The sequence below is a fragment of the Protopterus annectens genome, chromosome 14.part0 (assembly GCF_019279795.1).
Source record: "Protopterus annectens isolate FY-2018-M chromosome 14.part0, PAN1.0, whole genome shotgun sequence".
Lineage (NCBI taxonomy): Eukaryota > Metazoa > Chordata > Ceratodontiformes > Protopteridae > Protopterus > Protopterus annectens.
This window is the reverse complement of record NC_056748.1, coordinates 644,653,129-644,673,540: the sequence shown is the minus strand read 5'-3', so window position 1 is coordinate 644,673,540 and position 20,412 is coordinate 644,653,129. Positions and strand designations below refer to the sequence as shown.

Below are 20,412 nucleotides of genomic sequence, written 5' to 3'. Positions count from 1 at the left end.
TGCTCTCAGTTCAGCTTTAAAAAGGTCTATGTTAAAATGCTTGGTAGATCGAATTAGCCTTGTATTTGGGAGGTTAACATATTCTGATTTTTGTCTAGTAATGTAGGTTAGGCAGTGGTCGCTGATGTCGTCTGGCATAGTACCTACTTTATACTGTTTGTTAACTTTATTTGTGAGTATCCAGTCTAATATACTCTCTTTCTTACTGGGCTTATTGACTCTTTTAGTTGAGGTGATAGTTTGGGAGAAACCATGTAGGTTAATATGAGAGGAGGGATTGTTAGCATTAATAGTGTTCCAGTCCATGTTAACGTCGCCAAGAATTATGGTTTCTTGGGGGTAGGTGGTAGAAACCCAGCTTAGAAAGTCTTCTAATATTGGAATGTTATTACCTGGGGGAAGATATAAACAAATGATGTAAATGGATTTTTTGGCGTTAAGTTGGAGTTTAATAATGATGGCTTCTGTTTTGCTATTTTGGTTTGGGCATGCTGGTTGAGTAGAGATGTTAAGTTGATTTTTGAAAAGTATTGCTACTCCACCACCCTTGCGTTTTAAGCGGTCATGTCTTACTATGTTATAACCTTGAGGTATAATCTCTGAGTTTTTTGTGCCTGGGTTAAGCCAGGTTTCAGAGAGGCAAAGAATGTCAAAAGAGTGGATATCTAAGAGGGCATGGACGAAGGGTATTTTCTTATTTATGCTTTGGATGTTAAGGTGTCCTATGAGGAAGTTATTATTGTGGTTAGGTGAGCAGTATTGGGGAGGTGGTGAGATAGGGCCAGGGTTGGGGTGGATGTCACCATCTTGTAGGGTAGGATTAACTAGTTTAGTTAAGTAGTTGCTCTTTTGAATTGTTAGGGTTTTTGTTTTTTTGTTAGATTGTAAGGGGTAGGTAAGGTGATGTTGCCTGTGGAATTTAGAAAGATGATAGCTAGGGGTGTAATTAACATTAGAGTAAGGTGTGAAAGTGAGTCTAGTAGAAGTGTGTTTTTGTGAGGAGATAAGATAGTTGTTAAGTGAAATTTCAAAGAAGGTGAGATGGTATGTTGAGAGAAGGGTGGTCATGATTAAGACTGAGAGTAAAGGCATAGTTAGTAAGTAGGGAGACATAATTTAGTAATCTGAGAAGTGAGGAGCAAAGAGGTAAGTACAGTGGAGAGAGAATGAGTGTGGTAAGCAAGAGAGGGGGTAGTAAATCTATTTAAAACAGTTGGTAAATAAGAATGGATTCTATAGGGAATGAAGAAAAAATGGCTGGAGAGGAAAGAGGATGTGTAAAGAGAGAAGTATAAGCAATGGAGAAAGGTAATTGAAGAAATATGGTAATAGGGCAAAGAAAGAGAAGGGGGGAGTGGAAGGGGTGTGTTAAGGCAAGGCAACAATTTGGCGGGAAGGAGAGTAATTGGATAGGAGGGATAGGGGTGTGGCTATAGAGCTATAAGAGTAGGACCCCTTGGGTGGGTGGGAATTGGGGGTAGGGAGGGGAGCAGAGTGAGCCCGCAGGGCGAACGGAGCGGGATAGACCAAGAAGAAAAGAAAAAGTATCAGTGAAATCTAGGTAAGTCAAAGTAGGAGAAAGGTAGTCTAAGGAGGAGAGGATAGAGAGGAAAAGTCAAAAGGAGGAAAGGTGAGATAGGAAGAGTTAGGCAGAGATAAATACTAATAAGGAGAGTATAAATGGAGGTGTGGTAACATTTAGTGGGCAAAAAATCAGCAGTGCAGCAAACATGCACTGGGGCCCTGCTTTGGAAGTCGAGCTAGAGTAAAGGGAAAGGGAGCACAGGCTGAAAAGCAATCCAGAGAGAGTGGGAGGAAGGAAGTAAAGGAGTAAGGGGGGGTTGCTGCTGGCAAGCTTAGCTGGGGGCAGAACTAAACAGCTTAGCAGGGTTTACTTGGTTATAAGTTTGACGTCTTGATATAGGTAGACATACTTTCTTGCAGTCCAGAGGTAGTAGGTTGCAGCGGAAGGCAAAGTCCAGAACCTTTCAAGGGCAGTAGGCTGAGAGCACCCTAGTAGAAATAGTATAGTGATTTAACCCAGGTACAAAAACACAAGGTAAAATCAGAGGATAGCTAGTATAAGAGGAAAAGTAGGGAGAGAAAAAAAGATAATGTTAGAGAGAAACCTAATAAAAATACAATGTTCCTAATACAGTGCAGGTAAGACAGTTTATACAAACATTAAACTTTACTTTAATGAATTATATTTACAATCAGGCAAGGCTAAGCAATTGCATTAAGGAGAATTGAGCAGTTAGACATAGGATTTACTATAAATATAATAACCTTAAGGGCAGCTACAAGCTATGTAGTAAACACTGATACAGTAAATATTAGAGAATAAATGCAAGCATATCAGTAACATAAGCTAGGTTGAGTGTAGGGGAAGCCCTAACTAAGTTGGATCCCAGCCCAGCCTGCACGTGTAAAGCCACTCAAATATACACTCAGTGTAGATTAATAGCAAGGAGACTTCACGTGGGTCCAAACAAAGTTAAAACAGAATATGGAGAATGCCCTTAGCAAGATTACAGCCAAAGGACTAATAGTAATCAAACAAATTATCAAATGATGCAAGTGAGGGAACCAGGCTAGATTAAGGAGTCATGTAACAGTCGCTACACAGTAATAAACAGCGCTAATCAAGCAAATACTAAAAACCAAACAACAGTCTAGAGGGTAACTGAATTAAACTGATATATTCACATAAATCATAGCAGACGCGCAGTCGCTAAACTGCACTACTATGGTAAAATACTATGGAGTCATGTATCAGTCGCTACACAATAAAAAAGCAGCGCTATCAAACAAATACTCAAAACCAGTCAAAAGTTAAGAGGGAAACTGTATTAAAGTGATATATTTACAGAAAGCTTAGCAGACGCGCAGTCGCTAAACTGCACTACTATGGTAAAATACAGCAAACTAGGATGATAGAACAACGCTAGTATTAGGAAGACTAACCCTACAAAAAACAAAACATGAGTAAGCTGCATTTAAAGAAAAAAGCACTCACAATTGCAGCTAAACACGCTGTCGCTAAGAAAGGTGCACAGTACTGAGGCTAGAAACCTGCTACACAACCTTGTCGTCTCCGACACAGTGCAAACCGTCGAATATAACAACACAAAGCAGAAAATAGTACAATACACGTATAGTTGGGCAGATAAATTATGCACTTCTAAGATAAGGCAAATTTACAAGGCAGTCGCTACAAGCAGGATACAAGGCAAATGCAAGCCTTTGTACATAGAGAGCATTGGAAAAATACCACAGTTCAAACTGAGCAAATATGTACGCATCTACAGGGATATCGACAATGCACAAGATAAAACATGAAGGCCATACAGTACGTACAAAATATCTTAGAGAACAAATACAAACTTACTACAGAGAAGGAGCACACAGCCAAGCACGCTCAGCAGCAGCGAGGAGAGCTGAAGTAAAGATGGTGCCCTAGGGAATTTGGAGGGAATATAATAACTTCCAGGGGAAGTACCTAGGGAGGGGGAGGAGTAGGGATAACAAGGAAGCAGGTACGACCGGAAAGGGTGTATATAGGTGAATAGAGAAGGGGAACACTGAAACGTATGTGTGAATGGATAGGATGGTATCCGGTACAGTAGTGTAGTCAGTATGGATCAAGAAGGGGAATAAAAGTTGGATATAATAGGTAGGGGAGAAATAGTGAGACAAAAAGAGTACAGTCCGAGGAGTAAATGTAAGGCCAGGTATAACCTGTACATAAAAGAAGGGAATATTTATACACTTTCCACATTTCTTGCCTTCTCATCTGATCCTTCACCTTATATTCTTTTATTCAAAAACAAGCGGTGTGGGGAAATCAAACCACTGGTGTGTAAAACACAAGAAATAGCAAAAAATTCAAAAACAACCAGTAGTACACAGCAGATATAAATCCAAGCCGAAACTTTAATAAAATAAAACACACAGATAAGCGCTTTCGCATGTAGCGTCTTCAGATCTAATAACAGAATATAATGCATACTACTTATAGTAGTGACTCTGTAGTACATCCAGTCAAGTAAGAATTCATTCCCAAGTTGCTAGGTGTTATTAAAGTAACAGGTAATCACCAAAATTCTAAGAATCAGTATCTGATAATTATATGCTGAAGCTTAATTTCATATTTATACACATAAGTACAAAACATTAAACATGTTTTTTAAAAATATTATGTCAACATGTCATCTTATAAAGCATTTGAAACTGTAAATTTCAATCAAAGTTAATAAATATATATCCCAGTATATCTCTATGCAAAATAAAAACTGAAAAACAATGTCATAATATATGATGACTGAATGTCTATAAATCAATGTTATGTAAACTTATCTTGTTGTACACAGTATGGTGCATGATACTATATTATAATTGATGCATCAAATATATACTATCTAAAGAACAAGACTAAATATTCACTTCTTATTTAAAGGTCTTGCTCTTAGTGCAGGTTGTACAGAGATATGTTCATTAAGGCAAGAGGAATAATGTGCCCCTAACCTAAGAATCCATTTCATCTCTGCTTGATAAGTCTTGTTAACCACATCACCCAATCTAACGTCTTGGTTCAGAACTTATAGCACTAAGAATTTGAAGTTATGTCCCTCACCAAATGTATTCATGTGCTTGGCTACTGCACTGTAGTTCATGCCTCTCTGTGCACAGTATAAATGATCTCGTATCCTCTCCCTCAAGCGTCTGTTGTTTTTACCAACATAAAAGCTATGGCAAGATGTACATTGTGCTAGGTAAACTAGATCTTTCATATTACAATCTGCCATGGGAAAATGTGTAAATGTTTTATTATAGACTGGATGTATAAATCTCTCTTATTCATCTATATTGCTACAAAAAGAGCAGCTATTACACTTAATGGTGTCTGATGTTATTTTCATGGCATGAGCATGTTGGGGAAAATGCAATCTTTGGCGTATAGATTTTTTGTTCCTATAGCCAAATCTAAGTCTATCACCCACAATATTACAAATCTCAGTGTTGGTTCCTAGGATCGGCCAATGCCTAGATATAATCTCCCTAATTTTCCTTTCATCTCTCGAGAATGCGAGACTAAAAAAATGGAGCTCTATCAGTAGCTCTACTGGCTGCAGATTCTGGTGTTATAGGTTGAGAAAAATATGGTTTGCCTCTAGTATGCCTACACATTCCAACTGTTTGTTGTGTATGACTCATCATCATGCTAGTCTCGGGACATAAAGTCAGCACGTATCCGATTTAATCCTGCTTCAAAGTGTTGATCATTGCTGTGTAAATGGCTAACCCTCAGATTCTGCCCTTTCAAAACATTGTGAAAGACATGACCTGGGTGCATGCTGTTTCTGTGTACATATGTGGGTCGATAACATTCCTTTCTGAAAAGTTTGGTTTCAATAATATTATCCGTATTCTTAACCATCAAAATATCCAGAAGCTCAATCTCCGACTCTGAATATTTGAATGTGAATTTCAAAAAATTGTGCTTGTATTCAGTACTTCTACAAATTGGTGTAGTTGTAATAGATCACCTCTCCGCAACAAAAACAGATCATCTACGAACCGTCTGTAGAAATCACATAAGACAAGTAGTATTCAGAACTATACATGACATCCTCCTCCCAAGTTGACATGACCAAATTGGCGTAGCTATTGGCACAGGAAGTGCCCATAGCTACCCCAGATGTCTGCAAATAGTACTTCTCATCAAATGTGAATGCATTATTCTCCAATATTATTCCATTATTAGACATAGGAAATCAATATGTCTGGAATCATATGAACTCTTAGTCAATAAAGCATGTTTGATCATCTGTACACCATCATAATTGGGTATGCTGGTGAACAAAGCTGTTACATCCATTATCACAAACAATCTTGCATCTCTACCACCATTCACCTTTACAAAAACATGTAGATCCTGTAGGAAGTGCTTGGTATCCACTAACACAGATTTACACTTGGGTAGAATGGGCTTACATTTTTTATCAAGATATATGGGAATGGGTTCAGTGAGCCACCCACTCCCTGCAACAATTGGTCTAAAAGGGGGCATAATGCATCCTTATGTACCTTGGGCAGGCTATTAAAGATTGGTACTTTTGGATGTTCAACTAAGAAATAGTTGAAAAGCTCACTTGTTATTAGGGAACTATCTAAGCATTCTTTAAGTGAATTTATAATATTCTCACTTATTTTCAGAATGTCATTCATGTCAATTTGTAGGTATCAGTATCCTCAAGCATGTGATTCATACTATTTATATAGAAATGTCTATCCATTACAACCATTTGTCCACCTTTATCTGCTGGTCTGATAGATATATTGTTGTCATTCTGTAGCTCACTCAGGTCATGTTCTTCAGTCTGATAAATTCACAAAACCCTTCCTTCTCTTGTCGTTGTTCAATAATTCATAAATATCTCTCTCACACATTTTGATAAAAGTTTCAATAGTCAGATGTTGTTTAGGTGCAAATACACTAGGTTTTTTTAAATTACAACTAGATAAACCACTATTATCACTCTCATTCATGTTACAGTATAATAACTTCAGTGTAACATTCCTCGCAAACATTCTCAAATCAGTCAAAGTTTCAGATATGTCAGCAGGCTGAGCGGGAATAAAGGACAAGCCCTTATTACGTACCTGTATTTCCTTTGCAGTCAAGTTTCTGTTTGAAATATTCCATACTAAATCCTTTGATCCTGCTTCCCCATCGATGTCAGGGTATTCATGCCCAATTCGGACCCTAAATACCTCAGTTTGTTCCTCGGTCGATTCTCCAGGACTTCTCCCGATTATTTTATTGTTTTTTCTTTTTTTGGTATATTCAGTTGCTGCCTGAGTTTTATCTACTTCTGGTTTGATTTCCATTCCCACGTGACACTTATATGCTTTTGCTAAACTAAGCAGGGAAGTCATCTTAGACTTATTCTACTCATGTTTTAAAACTTTCACTATGTTTGGGTCTTGTGAGGTAAGCAGATATGTATGCAGTCTTACAATGGCAGATCTATACATGTAATCAATTTCGAGGTGGCCCATACCTCCTTCAGAATGGGGAATGTATAGTCTTGGTATGCACTGATTTTTGTAAATCATTTGATGAGCATGAAGCATCCTTCTTGTTTTCCTGTCCACTACCCAACACCTTTTGGGGCCAGTCAGTCACTCCAAAACTGTATGTTATGACAGGAAGAGCAAATTGGTTTATAGCATGGACTTTGTTCCTAGGTATCAACATTGTTTTCAGTATTAACGTAAGTCTTCTAAAATATTCCTTACCAAGTTTTATTCATATTTGTTCATGTTTTATTGTTGATCCTTCATCAGTTCCCAAATATTTATACACTCCCTCTTAAGTTCTTTTATATCACATTCCTGTCCCAAACTGATGTTTTTGTTTTTTTTTTTTTTTGTTGCAGCTTTCCTGCTTTAAATGTTGCTTTTGCGCATTTATCAGGCCCAAACAACATTCTTATATCATCTGAAAAAGTTTTGACTACTTGCAGTTGTGCTTTCAGCTCTTCATCTGATGAACTGTACAGTTTTAAATCATCCACAAAAAGAAGAAGAGAAGTATTTACACTTTGTTGTTTTCTGGGACCCAAAATGTAGCCAAGACATAATCTATTAAGTAGACAGCTTAATGGGTTAAGGGCAAGACAAAAGAGCAATGTAATCGATCAGAATAGGGTGTATCTTATACATTTTTATGCATTCTTTAATCCATGAATGTGGGATATTGTCATATGCTTTTTTGTAGTCTATCCATGCCATACTTACATTCTTCCCCTTTTTACAGTTCTCCACTATCACTTTATTTAACAACAGATGATCCTTTTGTTACCCTTTTTCTTCTATTGTCATGACTGAGTTTTCTTCTAAATGACTATTAACTCTTGTCGGCATCAATTCCAGGGTATAGCTTATAGGTCGTCGGAAGGCAAATTATTGGTCTATAGTTTTTAGGATAGCTTGCAGGTTCACTCTTAAGTAGGAGCCTTGTTTTCCTATTGTTAACTAGGTTAGTGTCTGTTCAGGGTGTGATTACAAGTCGTTCTTACTCATGGCTAAATCGTCATGTAAAGATGTTAATACTTTTAGCCAGAAGTTAGATACTGCATCTAGGCCTGGGGTTTTCCAGTTAGGAGCTTTTCTTAACTTTGTTTCAATCTCTCTAGCCGTTACACCATCCTATTTCATATCCTGTACATTTGAACATCTTATTCTTCCTTTTACTTCTTCTGTCCATTTAGCATCTTTGCTATGTTCTACAGAATCTTAATCTTCATAGATATTTCTCTAAAATGTATCTATTTATTTTTTTTTGCTGGTGTTCCTTTTGCCTTGTTTCCCAATTCTCTATAAAACTTTTTTGGGTCATCAATAAATTGCTTATTTTGTACTTTTCCTTTATATTTATTTGCATATCTTCTACGTTTTTCTGCCTGTACTGATATTTTTAGTTTATTATTTGTGATAGTGCAGGATAGATCCTGAACCTTGACACTTCTTGTCTTAATTGCTTTATAATTTTCTGTATTCGATACTTCCATGACGGCATTCATTTTGTCCCTTCTTTTCCCTTACTACCCTCTGTTTTTGTGGTAAGACTTTATCTATTATTAAGCTGCTCAGTAATATATCATGTTTACTTTTGTTATATCGCATTAATCTCTGTGAACAGTCCTAATTACTGTGTTCATTTATTTCTCAGACTTCTGACTTTCTGTAGTCTGTTTCTTTCATTGATCTTAATATGTCTGTCTATCTCTATTAAATCAAGTAACTCTTCTCTTAGATCATTTTCTTCTAAACTGAGGGCACATTGTTTGTTCTCCATTTCCTGTGAGCATTCTATAGAAAGTTCTAGAGCATCTTCCTGTGCCACATTCTCTTCAGTTTCACCCTGCCATCCGTTGCTTTCATATGGGAACTCACTGCCCTGTCACTCCACAGCAATGACTGTGTCAAAGTTGCCACAGTTTTCTGTTCTTCCTTTGCTGTATAGCTCCAACTGAACCTTTGCACTGTTTTCCTGTGGGAGGCTCCAAAATATCTTCCTATGGCAACTGATTAGATGTTTCCTGCTCCTCTGGTTTCTCTTTAATTTGGGGATCCAGTGCTCTGTCCTGCTGTGATGTTATCAATTTGAGATTTTCTACACTAAATCCTTCACTTTGCAGGTAATCCATAACCTCAATTTCTATTTCTTTAAGGTCTCCTTTACTGATCCTCTTTTATACTTTTCATCTTTGTTTTCTTATTTTTTGTATTTTAAAATTTTCCATATTAGGATCCCTTTGCTTCTGTTTCTCTTCAGATATCTTTGGTGCTGCTCTTTTTGCATTGATTAGTTGTGATTTCTCCTTTGCATAAGTATTGCCCCATATTAAATCTCTTTCTCTTTCTCATGTCCATATTTCTTCTTCTGATGTTTCCTGCTCCTCCTGACTTGGGAGACTTCTTGTTCCATCATGCTGTGATATAACCTGTGTTAGACTTTCTACATTAAATCCTTCACTTTGCAGGTATTCCATAACTTCAGCTTCTGTTTTTTACACTGGTTCTATTTTTTGTCCTGACTGTGTGTGATAAGAGGAAACAATGAAGCTTACCGTTTCCTTCCTATGGGAATACTCCTGGTAGAGGTAAGTGCAGCAGAGGTTTAAGGAAGGGGGTGCCATTGTGAATGTATGTATATGGATGTGTGTGTACATTTGTAGGGGCATGAGTAATGCTGAATGAGTGCATATGTGCGTGTGTGTCTGCAATGGATATTTACTTTGTATGTGTGTATAATGCATGTTGGAGCATGCAGTCAGGTGTACATGTGAGTGTTTTCATGAGTATGAGTGCATACGGTGGGACTTGTAATTCCTAGGAGCATGTGTGTGTGTGTGTGTGTGTGTGTGTGTGTGTGTGTGTGTGTGTGTGTGTGTGTGTGTGTGTGTGTGTGAGTGTGTGCATGTGTGCGTGTGTGTGTGTGTGTGTGTGTGTGTGTGTGTGTGTGTGTGTGTGTGTGTGTGTGTGTGTGAATGTCTGGGAGTGTATGTATGTACATAGGGGTCTGAGTGTGTGTGCGGGGGATGCCTTTGTCAACACAATGCATGGACTGCTAGGAGGAACAGTAGGTGGGCATATCTAACAGTGAATCTTCTGTTCTACATTCCCTCTTTGTGATATTATTTTTTGTATTGTGAAATTGTCCATATCTGGGTGCCTTTGCCTGTATTTCTTTTTGAATATCTTTGGGGCTGTTTTTTTTGTGTTGATTAATTTGGCTTTTTTCTTTGCAAAAATATTGCACCATATTAGATCTCTCTTTCTTTCCCATATTCATATTTCTTTTTTTATACCTTTCAAAAATCTCTAGATTTTGTTCTTTATATTTTCACACTTCCTCAGTTGCTTCTTTTTCCAAACAGCCCAATTTTTTACATGAAGCGTGTCACAGATTTTCTTGTGCAAGTATTTTTCTTTCCTCTAATTTCTCTCTTAATCTTTTTGTGTATCTTCTGTCTGGAAATTCTGGGCTTCTTGCATAATAGTAACAATACATAATTTTTTTCTTATTCTCAGTAGTCCACTTTATCATCTTTATGGCTCTTTTGTGGCCAATCAATTTTTGTGATGTTTATGGACTACTACTTCCTTCTACAACAGTGGGGCCATTTCTTGTGTAAGGGAAGCAGTTGTAACCAAAGTACTGGGTATACTTTAGTAGACAGCAGGCAGGAACGGGAGTTGAAACAGCCATTTTTTACCCTGCTGCTGTTGTTTTCTGGTCAGCACTTTCTACTTTTACTGCAGACTTGATATTAACAGTGCATGTGGGGGTGCTTAACAGTCTTCTAAGCTTTGTAAGGTTGGGTCTTGCTTTGTAGTAGCACCTAACCATAGTATTATTTAACTGTTTTTTGAGCGTTATCATGGCGCTGCATGCACTAGATGCATGTTCTACATAATTATTTGCATACATAATAGCAGCCGGTTCTGATTGCAGCAGCAGTTATATATGTGTATAATTAAAAACAATTACAAGGTTTGGCTAAAATTCTAACTGTTTGAATTCGGAAGAAATGAAACTGAGGTATTTTCTTAAATTTGGAATTTACAATTTGAAACTTAAGACAAGTTTCCAAACAAACATCCTATTAGTTTAACACTTCATTATGTTTTGATTCCAGCTGTGCTATGATGTTTGTATTTCCTGATATAAGTTAAAATTATTATAACATGTTTTATATCTTGAATAGTCAATATTATAAAAACAAAATAAAAACAAAATATTGAGGCCATATATGTATGGTTCAAGGGCACTGAAAATAAATTAAAAAGTGATTGGCTTATTCCTGCATAAGAATTACAACTCTGCAAGAATTTGCCATCCTAGCTTTGGAGATTAACTTAGGGTTTGGAAGACCAGCAAGTGAAGTAAGCCTTCTGCAAAGGTCAGTAGTCAGTTGGAGAATGTATAGGCCTGTATTTTTTCCTTACTGCATTCAGACATTGCATTGTAACATACACATCTCCTATCATTTTATTTTTAGCTAATGAATCCCTCCAGATCTTGCTTTAACTTTAAGGGTAGCAGACAACAGTTAAAAACAGTGATGCAGACCATTTGTGATGAGATTTACCTACCATCCAGTAGTGAAGGGGAGTATGTCTGGAGAACATAGACTAGATAAATTTATTCCAAAAAGGAGGAATACTTAAAGCCGTTATGAGTAATCTAGTTGGTAATTGTTACGCACATAACAGCTATGGTGAACTTCCTGTTATTTCATATTTTGTTTCTAATGATTTTGTGAAAGGGACAGTATTTAGACCCAGGAAATATATTTGATTTTTTTCTGTTGGGCTGAATTTGAAACACTCCTTTCCACAATGTGTAGACAATTACATTTTATCCCATCTGCAGCACTAGTTTTTGCACTTAGGTTGTGATGTTGCTGCACTGCTTTAGGCAGTATAGAGGCTGCTTACATGCAATGATTATTGCTTTTAGTCTATCATTTTTAGTAGAAGAGTGGTTCATTTGGGCCAAGATCTATAGCTGTTTGGAGGCAAACACACTGGTCAGTGGAGGGCACTGCATAGGGAATATCACAATTTCCCCAAGGTGTATTGATCTTGGAGTTGATTATAAACAGTACAGGAGTTTTAAACCCCAAAGAAAACACTGTTGTAATGCCATTTCAAAAAGTGTATTTTTGTTTTTGTTTGGCATGACATTTGCTTGAAATGTTTTTTTTTTTGAAAATCATCCTAAATGCACCAGTAGTAACATACAAAATATATTCGTCTTTCTGCAGTTTATGCTTATTTAGCAAGAGTCTAATCTCTTAAGAGTTCCTAGAAATCCTGTTTGTATTGAAGGGAGTGGGTTTTGGCATAATGGTTAAGGTGTTTACCCCATAGATATAAGGTGCCGTTATCTGATTCTTATATTTCAAAGGGAAATTGGCTAGGGTTAAAATGGCCTGCAAGAACAGTAAGCCTATTACTAACCAATGACTCTATGAATCACGTCATATTTCTTGTTCTGAATACGTGCATACACAACAAATGTCATTCACAGGAATTGTGAGTTTTCTTTATTTTTGTTTATGCCTGATTGCATATACGTAGAGACAATAAAGATATACAGCATACATGATATATAGCAGTGATATGTAGTACTAAGAGTATAGCTGTGTTGACATTAATAGTTGCAGTCAAAACAGTTTGTGTTAAATCCAAAGGTTAATGTAGAGGTGGTTATAAAGAATGTATTATGTAACTAAATTAGTTTGTTAGTTAAGAAAGCATTTTATTTTTATTTATTGTTTCATAAACTAATCTGGTGTGCATTTGATTTAATGATTTGACTAGTTCATTGCTTATCTAAATGCTTATTGTCCCTTCTAACAGTTAACCTTTGGACTATGTTTCAAGCTGCTCAAAACCTGGGAGGATATGACACAGTAAGTGATTAAGCAACCTTACTCATATGTTTCCTCTAACTGTGTACTGTCCTGTTAAAGAAAATGTTAATAACAGTCATTTACTGGATATTACAATAGCTCTACTGCATATTGTGGGTTTACTGGACCACTTTTAGATGGCTGTTCAATTAAATCCAGATTTGGCAAAATTATAAACTTGTCATAAACACTGCAAGTGGAAAACATATGTAATCTTTCCCTGTCAAGGAAATTAGTTGCGTCTGTAATTTTTTCCCATGTTGAGTCTCAGAATAGCCTGTTATTGTACATTAGCCAAGGTTTCATAAACAGAATGTTATTTGGCACTGGACTTGACATCTGCCTACTTCTAATATAGACTTGTATTAATATGACCTTTGAAAAAAATCACCCAGAGCTTAAAGAGTAGTAAATTGCAATATCTTTGTTTATATATAGGGTGTGCGTGCTTGTTAGACAAGGATATGTAACATAAAATCAGTATGTTATCAAAATGCTTTAAGAAGAACTGTGTAATTTATCTAATTCTCCTTCATGAGTACTGAATGTTTTACCGACCAAATCTTAGTGGTATCCACTTTTACAGTATACCTGTTTTGCTAAGAAAATGCTTTTGTGAATTGTAATGTTAAGAAAAAAAACTTAAAAGAAATGGAACGGTCTTTGTAAGAGCAGTTTGTGAGGGGGCATCTGTAATAAAAATCAATTTTCACAGGAAGATGATGTCATTGGAAATATTTACACTGCACACAGTGATCAGATTAGCCGTGTGTTGCTGGTTCAGTTAAACTAAAAGAATACATTTTCGTTCAGCAGAGTGCTGACCTTAGACGTGCTTTTAGGATAACAATAACACAATGAAATAAAAATCATTTGCACAAAACCTAATGTAGCCTGCAGTTAATAGTGGGATTTGTGTGCTTAGCATAATAAGCGTTTTCCTGCTTAGCAAGGTAGACTGGTGCTGCAGCTATCTAAGTAAAACAGCTCAACTGTAGTGCTTAATGAGTCGGTGGGGTTTCTATAGCCAGTCCAGTAAGTGGATGCAGTTACACTGAATCACACCAGATATGTCTTAAAATTTAGATGCTGGCCAGGGGCTTAAGATGACCACTGAGGGGCTTAACTTCCCAAGAAAAAACTATACCCTGGCCAAGGAGAAAAGTGCATACCGAGTTTATCTGGCTCTCACTCAGAGCTTAGTTTTACTTTTGTGACATAAAGAAAGCTACCCAAGTCTTTGCAGATCATGCATTCAGTCTCAATAAACATTAAAGTGCTGAGAGTACAAATTTTACAGTTTGAATCAGTTAGACATCAAATTAGTTTGACTATAAAGGATGTATTGTGATGTGGTTATATCATGCACAACTACAGATAATTTTTTTCATATAACATGAGATTAAGTAAGAAAGTGTGTTGTGAATCCTATTTATTATGTTATGTTTTATAAAATGAAAAGGTTATGTATACTTTGGTGTGCCAGTTTGAAGAGCTTGTTCATCATTTATATATTGTCTCAGCCCTCATCATCACTTAAATAATCCTTTTGTTTCCATAAGGCTCAGGGAGGAAGTGGGCCATCATACTGCATTCTGGGAAAATTTCTGTATCCTTCTGACTTCCCCTTCCCCAAAATGAGGAGTTTTCTACAGTTTCATTGGAAAGTCATCCAACCAGTCATTTCAGCAATCTGAATTTTATCACTGTTTGCCTGGCTGCATCCCATAGTAACAGTCTGTGACTCAGGTCATCAAGGTTCAATTAATGAACCTGTTTCATGGGAATTCAGTCAGCAGGACAGGAACTGACTGACTTTGTTGCAAGCTCACCTAAGTAGTTAAAGGGTAGGGTATCCAGCCGAGGAATGGCAGTTTTCAGTAAAGACTAGTGATATCTTGCTTGGAGACTCCCTACTGAAATATCAAGTGCCAACGCATTGAGGGGGAAAAAAGATCAGAAGTGCAGGACAAGAATTGATCTTCAACATCACCCTTCTCCCCCTATATGTGAGGCAAGCCACTCATGTCCCCTGAACTTACATATACTAACTCTCAGATAGCTATATATAGGGGAAAAGGGAATATTCAGAGAAATAGCCATCTCAGACTTAGTATATGTAAGTCTGCTTTTTCAGCCATTTACCCATCGCATTACTGGACTCTCAATACAGGGTCCTGTTATTTCAAGTGGTTAACTTTATTCAGCAGCGCACATAGGATATAATTAGGCATTGTGAGGGATAGTACACAGGGCATTAAAAAACTTTTGCAGATGTGAGGATGGCAGCAAACTGGAATAACTTAGTATCCTCTCTACTCAGTTCCTGCTTTGTGGATCCCCATTCTATGACATGTAAGCCAGGCAGATGCTAGCAATGGTAGAGCAGAAGACTGAGGAGGGACTGTGAAACTTTTGTAAAGTCAAACATGGCATTATGTGATGAACAAAAAAAAAATATATATATATATCTATATATATATCTATATATATATATATATATATATATATATATATATATATATATATCTGTGCGTGTACATGTACTATTGGTTGCTCAAGATTCAGAAGGTTGAGTACCATCATACCCAAAAAAAGATACTGAATGCCAAAACTCAGTACCACTCTGGCCAAGGATGAAGCGCTATCATTGATCTGGAAGGGAGGGTGAGTTTGGACAGTCGGTAATGTCGGTATTTGACATCCTGACCATCGGAGTGCAGGGTTCACTCAACTCGACTTGACCTTTCAAGTCTCAAACATGGAATTGTAAACCATGTATATGTATATACTTCTCTCTCTCCCCCTGTGTATTTTGATTCTGAAGCAGCAATAAGGCATACAACTTTGGAGGAAACTATGCATATTGTCAATTTCTGTGAGTATGATGCTGTAGAATTAACCGCATCATATGATGCTGTGAAATTAACCCTGTTTTATGCATTAAATGTGTTTTTGTAAAGGATCTCCCTTACTTTTTCAAATACAGCCAGGGATCCAGTAATTGTTGAAGTTAAGAGCAGGTTATGTCTTCGAGCAGTTCAAACTGCATATAGCTGCTTCCCACAAATATCTGACAGGTGATGATGCTCTAGCAATGTATTTAACATATAATTTATAGGTAGGTACACAGAAAGAGATTCTCCAGTCTTATTTTGGGCTTTGGGTGCCTTCTGTGTGAAGTCTGCATGTCCTTCCTGTGTTCCTGTGGGTTTTCTCCAGCTGTTTCAGTTTCCTCCCACATTCTAAGGACATGCCTTTGGTGTACTGGAGACTCTAAATTGTCCATAGGTATGAGTGTGCTTGTGAGTAATATGGAAGAAAGATATGGCAACCTACTTCATTTCTACACCTTTGCTTTGAAGTCTCCATGGATGGTGGTGGCCATCCATGGATAACCGTATTAGTTGGTTATGACTTGAGTGAGGTCAGGTTAGGTCTCGTAAATGGCAAACAAACAGCCTCTGACCGGTGGCGTTCTAGACCCCTATTACTTGCCCTAAACAATAGAAAAGTGTCTAGTGCACTATTACAGCAGGTGTAACTAAACTAGTCAGGTTCCTCACCATTGCTCTTAGCTCATTTGCAGCAACTGTTTCCAGTTTTCTATGTCTAAGCAAAGCAGACTAGATGGAGCCAGTTCTTGGATGGCTAACACGTGTAAGGATGATTTTTTTTTTAAAACTTCTTTATTGAATTATGATTTTCAAGTCTAAACTTATCCAGTTACCTCAGAGAATTATGCAGCACTTGGCTATTTCCCCTCTCCTGTAGATTTTGGATACAGGTAAATACAAATACATATTTAAATATGTTTGAAATTACACACACAACACTCACTGTTAAGCTTTGTGTGTGTGTGTGTGTGTGTGTGTGTGTGTGTGTGTGTGTGTGTGTGTGTGTGTGTGTGTGTGTGTGTGTTGTGCTGTTCTTTCTAAATGCATCATAATGGTTGTCGTTGTTGTCTGGCACACAGCCCATTGTTTTCTTCACAGTGCTATAGCCAACAAATTTATACAAATTAAATAAACTTTGTAAATATTGAAAAAAGTGCATGCTGATTCCACAGAGCAATAAAAAGCTACAGTTACCAGTGGACATCTTCCTCTGTCCCCACAGTCTGATAGTGAGATTCTGCCTTAAACAGTACAAAATGTAGTTGCAGTCTCAACAGGTCCAAAAAGAATGCATCAGGCTCTTAAGAGCAGATGGTTACAACGCATGGGATCAATACGGAAAAATAAGCACAAGTGATTTAAGAAGGGTTGTGATAGCAAAAGAAAGGGCTGTAGCTGATGGAAGAATGTTTTGGTTGAGTATTTGCTTGTGACTGTTTTAGCTGCTCACAGTGTAATTTCTTACAGCATGTTGTATCTGTAAATGTCTCTACAGCAACTGCAACAGCTGACAGGAAAGTATATTTCTTTTATTTATTTATTTAACATTTGTTTACCGAGGAAAGTCAGACTGGGACAGGGCCCATTTTCAGCAGAGGCCGGGGTAGAAATGCTCCAGGAGCATGTCTTTGGAATGTGGGAGGAAACCGGAGCACCAGGAGGAAACCCATGCAAATGCAGGGAGGGCATGCAGCCTCCACTCAGAAGGCATCCCAGAAGAGAATTGAACTGAAAAACCTCTTTCTGTGAGGTGACAATGCTAACCACTGTATCACTGCGCCGCCGATATACAGCTGTGCTGAGTGCTTGCTAAGTACATGGCTTAAATGTCCCCTGTGTTGGAGAAGTCATGAAGATGCATTAGTCTTCTTCTGTACAATGACATTATTTACACAAAGTAAGACATTTTTCCCTTAAACAATGCCATTTGTATTAATAGCAATAATGCTCTCCTTGGTGTAGGTAATGATGCATTTTTTTCACAACCGGCTTTACTTGATCACTCGTGCTTCAAACATATGATCAAACTAAAATCATGCATGGATAAATTCAACATTCCCCACACCAAGTCACAGATTATTATTAAATTATACACCACCGTGTGACCTTAAGGGTTACAAATAATTTGGGAGTATAGTTTCAGAAGTGACATCTTGGGGACCCTCCTTGTGAATAATGATGGTCTTATTGGACAGTCTAGCTGTGAAACGAAATTCTGCTCCCCACCCCAGGAAATAACCATTTGAGACAATTACAGTGGTGTACTTGGTGAGGGTTCTTTAGTGGCATGTTATGTGTTAGGGCTTTGAACTTGTCCAGTGAATTAAAAGTAAGATTAGAATTGTGTACGTTTTGCGTGCATTTTTTTTATTTGCAAATCAAGCGCATATGACTGCTGAAGTAGTGACTCTTGACTGCTGTGTGGCCCCCCTAACCTAACTTTCTAATGTCACTCATCACCCTAGTCCTGGAGGGGTCTCTGTAAGGTTTACTAGTCGTTTAACCCCTCACACCAGTAGTATTGATAATGATGTGGTAATCCCTGAAATGAACATTAACAATGTAAATGACATCCATGAATTTTATATCAGCAGTAAAGAACTCAGCTATTACTTGTAACTTAACAGATTCAGATAACCTGGCATTCTTTATTAGTATGTTTCTAAATCTAAAATAAAGCTCACCCTTTGTGGCAGTACCATGCAATGCAAGATCAGCTCTGAAGAAATAAGCTACGGCACCTGTCTTATCAGCTCTGTTGACTTGTCAATCATTCATCAGAACTTATCAGAACTTATTAAATATTGAACTGTGGCTCACATCTACCATGTTTCAGTCTAGATTCCTTACGCTGTCATTTCTGAGACAAGATTGAATGTACAGTGAAGTGTCAGTCTATTCCAGGTCAACTTTTGTAATTCATGAAGCCACAGGAGGTGAGACAGATTATTTTAGTACAGACTTAGATCATGAATGAGGTGCACATTTCTCCTGATCTGTCATTCCTCTTGGAGATATGCAGGTGTTATTTTTAAAGGCAAAAATAGGTCTCCTGCTTGACTCAATTTTAGGAGTTCTTAAATGGCTAGTCTTAAGAGACTTTATTTAAGTAGGTCAAGAATGAATGCACCACTACCCGTACAAATGTCATGTGCTCTAGTTACTGTTCCATCTGACTATGTAATGCTGTGAAATGGCTGTGACATCGCCCAGCATTTCTGTCCCACACATAGATGCATATTATTTGGGCTGACCCACCTTCAGACATACCCACTTTTACTGAGGTGATCTACACTATTTAGTTATGAAACGTTATTCTGAGAATCTGCTGATGGTTATAGAGTCACATACTGCAGCTTATTGAGAGAGTTGATTCCAAAGAACATATGTGATATTTTAATAAGACAGTTAATTTTCCTTAAATTTAAATGCACCTGTTGTGGTCCTTCCTTCAGATGGGACATTAAACCAAGGTCTCATCTGCATGGGTTGTGATAGCTCTGGTGGATGTAAAAGATCCCATGGCACCCATCAAAAAGAGTAACAGATGCTCCTTGATGCAATGGCCAAATTTCCATGGGTCAATATGAACACTACCTCAAGTCTCCTCTGAAATGAGTTCATTCACCTAGTGGGACTATCCAGTTTAACAAAGTGTATGTAGATAGTAATATTTCATCTCCATTGGTGAGCCTCTGAGCACGTGTGATTCCTTCCTTTATGAAATGGGATGTCAGTAGAACAAAGACGTAGCCACTTCCTCCCTTAAAGCAGCCAGCCTGAGACAAACTGAAAACTAATAACTTCCAGTAAGAGATCGTGTGTGAAAAATAGTACTTTGACCAGGTAAATTTCAGCAGTGTCACACATACCAATACAGTTGCTCTGATGTGTGGCTATTCTGTGTAGTTTGTCTTCATAAAAGAAGGCATTTACCACTAAGGGGTTTGAGGAATCATCTTTTTTTTTTTTTTTGCTTGTATGATCCTCATGAAATGGACGTTTCTGAGCCTCTTCTAAACTGCAGGAATTCTCCTTAATTGCTTTAATTCCCACTTGGCAGGGGATATCTTAAGTTATCTTAACTTTTTGGAACCTAAATGCTACAATTTCATCCCTGGCTAACTGTATATAACACCACCTCACCGGTCTGATCCCTTCCATTTGAAATGTGAAGCAGAATGTTAATACTTTGGCATATGTTCTCTATCCTGCATTAAGCATCCTACCCTCAATTAAGGATACAGTGGCAGTTTGGGTAGCTAAAAAGTGTGCTTTATAAACTCCTTTTTATTAACACGTAATGCTTCTGAACAAAATTATTTTTGCCGTCTTAGCACACCTCCAACACTAACTTTTCATTGAGCATGCATTTTAAATTATACCTTCAGTCTCCCTTCTATGTACAGTTGGATAAAACTCCTGTAACCCCAAATGGGGTGTGACATACTACAGAAGGCAGAATCTTCTAAGTACATCTCTCAGCTGTCCAGATTTTTGCCCCATGCTTCTGGTCTCTT

The 20,412-nt window shown here is 37.5% G+C and overlaps 1 protein-coding gene across 2 annotated transcripts in view; it reads left to right on the top strand.

The window, feature by feature from the left end:
- Window positions 1–20,412, top strand: part of ARID5B (AT-rich interaction domain 5B) — a 707,673-nt gene that overhangs the window by 513,189 nt on the left and 174,072 nt on the right. For both annotated transcript variants that reach the window (XM_044056388.1, XM_044056389.1), the window contains one exon: window positions 12,943–12,995. In XM_044056388.1, the coding sequence (XP_043912323.1) occupies window positions 12,943–12,995 (53 nt within the window). The remainder of the gene's footprint in view (window positions 1–12,942; window positions 12,996–20,412) is intronic.